This window comes from Dendrobates tinctorius, unplaced genomic scaffold (assembly GCF_039654945.1).
Source record: "Dendrobates tinctorius isolate UK_male_01 unplaced genomic scaffold, ASM3965494v1 ptg000013l, whole genome shotgun sequence".
NCBI lineage: Eukaryota > Metazoa > Chordata > Amphibia > Anura > Dendrobatidae > Dendrobates > Dendrobates tinctorius.
Window position 1 is genome coordinate 5,830,370 of NW_027361681.1, and position 10,091 is coordinate 5,840,460.

Sequence of the window (10,091 nt, forward strand, 5' to 3'; positions counted from 1 at the left end):
GCATGTGACTCTAGGCTCAGATAGGTCACGGTGATTCCGGAGCATTTCGTGAAGTCACTCGTTAGCAGCTGGACTGATCCACAAGTATTGAAGGTTACTAATGAATTTCAGTTTGCTGATGATTGCCCCAGGTTCTCTCATAAAATATTCTACATGGATGGAAGCGACATTGTTTGCTTCTACTATTTTAAAGCTGTATAGCTGCTATTAATAACTGTAAAACCCAGAATTGTTACATGATGGAATTCCTTCTTCTGTTCCACAGTCTATCTGATGAGATGGAGCTGTACTTTATGGCTGTACACATTTAAGGTAATTTATGCATTCTCTCCCCGAGAGCACAGTACATTAACTATGTACTGTACGACCTACAATATACAACTGTTTCTGACTGATATCCAGCCCGGAGAAGCATAGACTTCAGCAACTACATTAAGACAAATTTTAGAACAAATAGTTTTATCAGGAATGAGGTTAAGCAAACGCCCGAAAATGTTATAATTTATACAATATATTAGAGTGCCAAGCATCGAGAGAATATAGAGTTACCGTAGAGTGAGAAAGACGGGTGGGGTACGTTATGGTCACAGACAGCTGAATCAATCCTACTGAGAAATTCCAAAATGCTGATCAATAAAATGTCAAGACTACAATCTAATCAGACCAATATGAAGGGGGAAAAAAAACATGTTCGATAGCGAAGGGCGAGACTACGAAGAAGGAAGACAAAGCCATTAAGATTCATCCAAACAGTTTAGAAACCTCTTGAAAGCCGTGTCCTACAGAACTTCTTCCTAATCCTGCCACGTCCTTATGTCCCATGGCACGGTGCTTTATCTTCTCATACCTTCAAAGTTATAGGACGGGGTAGACACTTACTGCGCCACGTCGTTCTGCATTGTAGCGTGAAAGTTAGGGCCAAATGTGGGAAAAGTATAAAACCATGATAAAAGTAACGTCTCTCTGCCATTCCAGGTTTGATGCTGTACCGGAACTGAAAGTCACTTGTAATTCCATTATTAAGGGTATCTATACAGTTTAGTGAGAACTAATGATTCACAAAGAATCAAATATTCCAGGCAAAATTACAAAGGTGCGGAAATAATTTAGCACAAAGTATTCGCTATTCCTGCCGTCCATCTCTGTTTCCTGGTTCCATTACAATAAGAAGCTACACATTATCTGCGCCACAAGCCCATATATATATATATATATATATATATAATCCATTCTCCCACGGGCCATTTACGCATTTAAGGGACATGAAGAATATATTTAGATTAGTTACTAGCTGAAGAATGACTCAAGAAATTACCTCAGCACTTATCCATCATTGTCGCCAGATAAAATAACCAGAGAGAGAAAATACTATATAAAGTTACAACGGAGCACAGCGCCATGAAATAAAGTATTTTACATTTACTACATGAAAAGTGTGACTGTAAAATTCAGTATCTAACTTTATAAATTCTAAAAGTAGTGCGCCCTGAGGAAAATACACTTTCTTTCCAGTATTATTAATGATATGTAGTAGAGTCCACAATGAGAACGGATTAGACACGAGCAGGGAAGGGTTCAGGGGAGACCTGAGAGCTTCTCTAGCATCATGAACATATATAAAAGAGGACGCTTAAAAAAATACAGGGAGAATTACAGCCTTCACTTACAAAATCAGACCAGTGTTTTCAAATGTATTATTGAGACAACTCACTGACCTGATCATTCACACAACAGAAGACATTAGTTAGGTAAAGTACATGAAGTTAGCACCATCTGATATATCAGCCCCCAGCTACTACATCAGCACCCATCAACTGTTTCAGTACCTATCTACTATGTTAGCACCCATCTACTATATCTGCACCCATTTACAATATTAGCACCCAGCTACTATATATGCCCAAATCTACTATGTTAGCACCCATCTACTATATCTTCACCCATCTACTACATTAGAACCCAGCTACTATACCTTCCCACAACTACTACATTAGCACCCATCTACTATATCTGCACCCAGCTACTATATCTGACCACAACTAGTATGTTAGCACCCATCTACTATATCTGCACCCAGCTACTATATCTGACCACAACTAGTATGTTAGCACCCATCTACTATATCTGCACCCAGCTACTATATCTGACCACAACTAGTATGTTAGCACCCATCTACTATATCTGCATCCATCTACAACATTAGCACCCAGCTACTATATGTGCCCAAATCTATGTTAGCGCTCATCTACTATATCTGCACCCATCTACTACATTAGAACCCAGCTACTATACCTTCCCACAACTAATACATTAGCACCCAGCTACTCTATCTTCCCACAACTACTACATTAGCACCCAGCTACTATATCTGCCCACAACTAAGTTAGCATCCATCTACTATATCTGCACCCATCTACTACATTAGAACCCAGCTACTATATCTGACAACTACTACGTTAGCATCCATCTTCTATATTTGCACCCATCTCCTATGCTAGCACTCATCTACTATATCTACGCCCATCTACTACATTTGCACCCATCTACTACATTAGCACCCAGCTACTATACCTTCCCACAACCACTACATCAGCACCCAGATACTATATCTGCCCACATCTACTACATTAGCACCCATCTACTATATCTGACCACAACTACTACGTTAGCATCCATCTACTATATCTGAACCCATCTCCTATGCTAGCACTCATCTACTATATCTGCACCCATCTACTACATTAGCACCCAGCTACTATACCTTCCCACATCTACTACATTAGCACCCAACTACTATATCTGACCACAACTACTACATTAGCACCCAACTACTATATCTGACCACAACTAGTATGTTAGCACTCATCTACTATATCTGCACCCATTTAATACATTAGCACCCAGCTACTATATTTGCACCAATGTACTACATTAGCACCCAGCTACTATACCTTCCCACAACTACTACATTAGCACACATCTACTATATCTGCCCATAACTACTACATTAGTACCCAGCTACTATATCTACCCACATCTACTACACTAGCACCCAGCTACTATACCTCTCACATCTACTACATTAGCACCCATCTACCATATCTGCCCACAACTATACATTATCACCTAGCTAATATATGTGCCCACAACTACTACATTAGCACCCAGCTACTACACCTGCCCACAGCTATCATATCTGCCCACAACTACTACATTATCACCTAGCTAATATACTGTATCTGCCCACAACCACTACATTAGCACCCATCTACCATAATGTACTTGCCCACATCTACTACAGTAGCACCCAGCTACTATATCTACCCACATCTACTATATTAGCACCCAGCTACTACAGTATGTTATCACACATTTACTATAATAGTACTCATTTACCGTTACAGATTGCAAACACGTTAGCACACAAGATCAACACACACGGTTCATTCAGCGAGAACAATGAAAAAAAATAAATCTGTGTGAACCTTGCAAGATATGACGAGAGCATCAACAATACTCTTTGATAATGTTTTTTTTTTAGCAGATCACATCACTTCCACATCGTAATAGATGTGATCCTTATACCAATTTACAAAAATCACTTTTCAGTAGAAAAGATCATGGCTGCTTGAATTGTAGTCAAAGCATTTGTTAAGCCACAAAGATAAATGTAAAAATCAGTCACAAGTGAATCCCAAACAATAATTAAAGAAGTATTTATTGAGGGAACTTTCTACCTAGGCGCATGAATAGGAAGCTGAAGATGTGGCACTACACTAAAATACAGCACTTACTATGGCCGCTCGATTGCTACATAACATGCAAAAACATTTTAAAAAATATATATATATTGTGTCAATGCTTGTGAAAATAAGAGGTTCCCAATGTTCTTCTTGAAAGATTAATGTCAACAATATTTGCGACCATTAGATATGGCGCCTTCGGTACTAGACACATTTCATGTTTTTGTGTCATTAATTATACAAACGCCTTTACAGAAAAAAGTAGAAAGAACAAGAAAGAAGACACAACCAGAAACTTGATTCAACCAAGTGAAAATTGGATTTGGTTCCATCACAAAGGCATGAACCCCAGAAACTAGCGAGAAGTCGGAAAGTGAGCGCATGAACGTTCTCGGCTGACGGCGACAAGCTGCCCATTACTACAGAAAGCCTTCAGTGATCTGACGGAACGTCGAAACTCTGATTTCGACTTTCTGATAACACTTATTACTTGATTATTAGATTTTTCACTTTCTAGGTCAAAAACTGGCAGTGTTTGCTGCGACCGATGAGCCCTTTACATGGCTTTCCGAAGTTTCTAGCCTAGTTTCAAAGCTGGCGCCGTGTGTGAAAAAAGTCTGTGCGTGAAAGTAATATGTATTATGCACGTCCTCAATATCAGAAAGCAAAGAAAATACAAACAACACAAGGACAAATTCCACTGGCTCCACGTTCACATGGCCCTTGTGCTCTGCCACTTAAAGGAGCAGATGACTCGGAGCCGAATAGGAAGCATTAATAGTGAGTGTGTGTGGGGCAGAGACGCCGACACCATTTCCATGTCACAGCTCTACTGACGCTCGGAAAATTAACACGGACTTGAACGGACCGTTAAATCAATGAAAGGGCAGTCAGGTCGGCTCAGTCACGGGGTGAAGTTACTAGAGCCTAGACCAAGAGTAGTTGGTTTCTTTTCCTCTACAGACCTGGAGCCTACATCTAAGGAAATGGGTTTGTGCCGGACCGGAGTCATGTATGCAGCCTTTACGGCGGTATTATGTGTCCGCTCTTCATATACCATCTTCCTACAGCACTAGGTGGAGAAAGTTTTATTCTCACTAGGTTACTGAATCGGAGAAGCTGAAATTCTCATTACCATCATATCACTATTACTACGCCTGCAGAACAAGTCTGTGTTTTAAAGGTAATATAATAATTCCTAGAACAGGAACAAAACAACCCAAATAATCCACTCTTAGAAAGTAATTTAGGACTTTAACGTGTCACCTCATATAACAGAGGTCATCATTACAGGGACTTAGCACACAATGGTGGTTTTTTTTCTTGATTAAGTGGTAGAATATATAGACAATAATAAGACAATAGTAAGATAAAAGGAGGAACTGTAAATACATCACGGGTGATACTGTCTACATCCGAAACTGATGGCGCTAGAAAAAGAACTCTAAAACCTAAATACTTAACATCCTTCATTTTCACTGACAGCTCACATATAACTACGCTATCAGACATGGGATGAAGTGCGATGTGCTGACCTGGACTCACCCTGGTCAAAGATACAATAACCTTAGCAGCGCTGATTATTTGTGAGCAACTGTCCATAATGTGGGCAATCAGTATCTGCTCACCAATACCACGCATGGATGGATGGATGGATAGATAGATGATAGATAGATATAGCGATAGATACAGAGATAGATAGATAGATATGGGATAGATAGATAATAGATAGATATGGGATAGATAGATAGATAGATGATAGATAGATATAGCGATAGATACAGAGATAAATAGATAATAGATAGATAAATAGATATAGAGATATGGGATAGATAGATAATAGATAGATAGATAGATATGGGATAGATAGATAAGACAGATATGGGATAGATAGATAGATGATAGATAGATATAGCGATAGATACAGAGATAAATAGATAATAGATAGATATAGAAATATGGGATAGATAGATAATAGGATAGATAGATAGATAGATAGATAGATATGGGATAGATAGATGATAGATATAGCGATAGATACAGAGATAGATAGATAATAGATAGATATGGGATAGATAGATTAATAGATAGATGATAGATAGATAGATATAGCGATAGATACAGAGATAAATAGATAATAGATAGATAGATAATAGATATGGGATAGATAGATGATAGATAGATAGATAGATATGGGATAGATAGATAGATAGATATAGCGATAGATACAGAGATAAATAGATAATAGATAGATAGATAATAGATAGATATGGGATAGATAGATGATAGATAGATATGGGATAGATAGATTAATAGATAGATATGGGATAGATAGATAGATAGATATAGCGATAGATACAGAGATAAATAGATAATAGATAGATAATAGATAGATATGGGATAGATAGATAGATAGATATGGGATAGATAGATTAATAGATAGATGATAGATAGATAGATATAGCGATAGATACAGAGATAAATAGATAATAGATAGATAGATAATGGATAGATAGATGATAGATAGATAATAGATAGATATGGGATAGATAGATAGATAATAGATAGATGATAGATAGATATAGCGATAGATACAGAGATAAATAGATAATAGATAGATAGATAATAGATAGATATGGGATAGATAGATAAGACAGATATGGGATAGATAGATAGATGATAGATAGATATAGCGATAGATACAGAGATAAATAGATAATAGATAGATAGATAATAGATAGATATGGGATAGATAGATAAGACAGATATGGGATAGATAGATAGATGATAGATAGATATAGCGATAGATACAGAGATAAATAGATAATAGATAGATATAGAAATATGGGATAGATAGATAATAGGATAGATAGATAGATAGATAGATAGATATGGGATAGATAGATGAAAGATATAGCGATAGATACAGAGATAGATAGATAATAGATAGATATGGGATAGATAGATTAATAGATAGATGATAGATAGATAGATATAGCGATAGATACAGAGATAAATAGATAATAGATAGATAGATAATAGATAGATATGGGATAGATAGATAAGACAGATATGGGATAGATAGATAGATGATAGATAGATATAGCGATAGATACAGAGATAAATAGATAATAGATAGATATAGAAATATGGGATAGATAGATAATAGGATAGATAGATAGATAGATAGATATGGGATAGATAGATGATAGATATAGCGATAGATACAGAGATAGATAGATAATAGATAGATATGGGATAGATAGATTAATAGATAGATGATAGATAGATAGATATAGCGATAGATACAGAGATAAATAGATAATAGATAGATAGATAATAGATATGGGATAGATAGATGATAGATAGATAGATATGGGATAGATAGATAGATAGATATAGCGATAGATACAGAGATAAATAGATAATAGATAGATAGATAATAGATAGATATGGGATAGATAGATGATAGATAGATATGGGATAGATAGATTAATAGATAGATATGGGATAGATAGATAGATAGATATAGCGATAGATACAGAGATAAATAGATAATAGATAGATAATAGATAGATATGGGATAGATAGATAGATAGATATGGGATAGATAGATTAATAGATAGATGATAGATAGATAGATATAGCGATAGATACAGAGATAAATAGATAATAGATAGATAGATAATGGATAGATAGATGATAGATAGATAATAGATAGATATGGGATAGATAGATAGATAATAGATAGATGATAGATAGATATAGCGATAGATACAGAGATAAATAGATAATAGATAGATAGATAATAGATAGATATGGGATAGATAGATAATAGATATAGAGATATGGGATAGATAGGTAATAGATAGATAGATAGATATGGGATAGATAGATGATAGATATAGCGATAGATACAGAGATAGATAGATAGATAATAGATAGATAGATAGATAATAGATAGATAGAGCTGGAATACCCGGCCTCCTGTTTCATAGCCGTGGGGTGAAACAATACCGTTTTGTCACTGCGCGGTTACACTTACTGTACCAGAGACATCTGAGCACAAGCTCTTTATAAATATAATATTTTGCAGGAGGAGCAGAATAAATGAAGTGATAAATAAATAACGCAATAAAAGTAAGAGCGAAGAGTTACTGAGGGCCCCATCCCCCGGAGAGGGCAGAGTGCACTGGTCCCACCTGTCCGGCAGGGTGGCCCCTCTTTTGGGCATCTCCTGTAGCCAGTTCCTATACATGGGTTGTAGCACGTTACTGCTTGCAATGACTTCTCTCTGAGTCGGTGTAGATCTGGGGGAGACACCGGTGTTACTTTGTCCTGCCGCCAACGTGTAATAAAGCTGGAAGTGTCGGGGTGCAATCACTGCTCCTCCGCCTGACTGAGGGTGCGCTCACTGGCAGCACCCTGCTCCCCCCGGGTGTGGCCTCGCACTGTTAGGCTCAGCTAGTCTTCACATTACTCGTAACTTTACATAAAGAAAGTACACCCGCCACGCGCTGACAGATGTGGTGCCGCTATGGGCAGAGCCGGTGCTGCCACTCAGCACAGAACAGTGGGTGTAGCACTACAAGTGTCAGCGTGCCCATCCCTTGGGTAGCATGGTCCCCTTCCAGGACAGTGCACTCACCTCATCTCTCCGAATGCCCCGGGGTAGCCCTCCATCCACGGGCTCATCTCGCTCTTCACGGGGCTGCCATAGGGCACTCGGCTCAGCATGGCCGCTGCTGGGTACCAGGAGTCCGGAGGGAAGTCACTGTCCGCCCCGGGGGGCACATGGCTCCTGGCGTAGCCATACAGGCTGGCATCAGTGTAGGAGCCCGCAGCCTGCCCCTCCTCGAAGAGAGCGTGCCAGTTCCCAGGGGGCCCACAGTGGGCATAGCCGGAGAGCTCCCCGTACCTGCCCGCTGCCCCCCAAGCGCTGCCCCCGAACTCCATGGGGCTCTCCACCTTGATGCGGCCATGCGGCGTGAGTGCCATCTGGAAGCTGTAGGCTGGGCAGGCAGGGCTATCTTCCATGAAGGCAGACGGCTTGTACAGGGTGAGGCTGGGTGCCACCTCCATGCCCCGGCCTCTGTAGCCCCCGGGCAGTGCCAGCTCCTTGTCTTCCGGGCCGTCCTCGGGGGCTTTGCCGGCGGAGAAGTTGCTCTGGCCGCTCCTCCGGAAGGCGCCTTCTCGGTACTGGGGGGCTGAGTTCTCCGCCTTGCCTTCCTCGGCCACCTGGCGCTTGTGGGGGTCCGCGGCAGCGAACATGCAGTCTCCCCTCTGGGGGTCTGCCCCCGCGCTCAGGTGCTCCAGCGCCTCCATGCTCAGCCCCAGGGACACGGACACGGCTTTGCAGATCTCCTTGGCACTCTCCGAGATGCCCGGGGGGTACCTGTCCTTGGCGGGCTCCGGGCTGCCCTCCTCGGGCTCCAGCATCCCTCCTCCCTGCTCGCCCAGGAGCTCCTTCAGCTCCGGGAAGGGGGCGCCCTCGCCGGCTGCCTCGGGCTGGGCGCCTTCTCTCCAGGGAGCCGTGCTGGGGGCTTCGCTCCAGTCTCCGGGGGGCTCGCTCCAGGCGGAGTGTGTGTGGCGGCCACAGGCGGGCACCGGGGGGCACGGCTCAGGTGGAGCAGCGGGCTTCCTGTCACCCTGCAGCGCCTCCCGGACGCTCAAAAAGAGGTTTTCAAAGGCTCCCCGTATCATCTTGGCGGGCGGCTGCTTGTACACCCCCCCGAGTCCAATGTGCACCTCCATCTCCCGTCCCAGGTCAGGGCTAGTGCCAAGGTTAGTGCCCGCCCACCCTGCCGTGCAGTGCCCGGCTCTCGTGTGCACAGTGTGCGAAGTTCTCCGGCACAGAAGTTGTCCCGGCTCCTCCCCGCCCGGATCTCCACCTGCGCCCCCCAGTCTCCCCGCTGCGCCCTCACTGCCCCTCCGCACGGTGCAGCCAGCGGGCACACAGCGCTACGTCCATGGCCGGAGCTCAGCGGCTTCTCACTCCGGAGGCCCCAGAACCCGGGCGGGTCCTACAGGGGACCGTCCCCTCGTGTCCCCGGACACCGGCCAAGAAACTCCTCCGGGCGGGGAGCCTACACCGGAGACCCTGCATGGAGGGCTCGAGGTTCTGCAGCAGCTGTTCCCATTAGAAGTGACCCATGGGCTCGCTGTCAGTGATAGTAAGAAATGACTCTGGCACTACTGTACGTACTGTGTGCCCACAGATCACACTGGCACCACAGCTCTGCCAGAGGCACCAGGCGCTGACTCACTTGTACCCACCGACCAGCTCCGCTCCGATTCAGAAAATCACCCAAATTTACCAGCAAATTCAATATTTATCTGTGGATTATT

General features: G+C 42.2%; 1 protein-coding gene across 1 annotated transcript in view; it reads right to left on the reverse strand.

Moving 5' to 3' along the window:
* The window catches only part of AR (androgen receptor), a 540,464-nt gene extending 530,612 nt beyond the window's left edge, over positions 1-9,852 (reverse strand). Inside the window, exon 1 of the mRNA XM_073558342.1 lies at positions 8,392-9,852. Within this exon, the coding sequence (XP_073414443.1) occupies positions 8,392-9,497 (1,106 nt within the window). The 5' untranslated portion in view covers positions 9,498-9,852. The remainder of the gene's footprint in view (positions 1-8,391) is intronic.
* Positions 9,853-10,091: the final 239 nt, after the last annotated feature.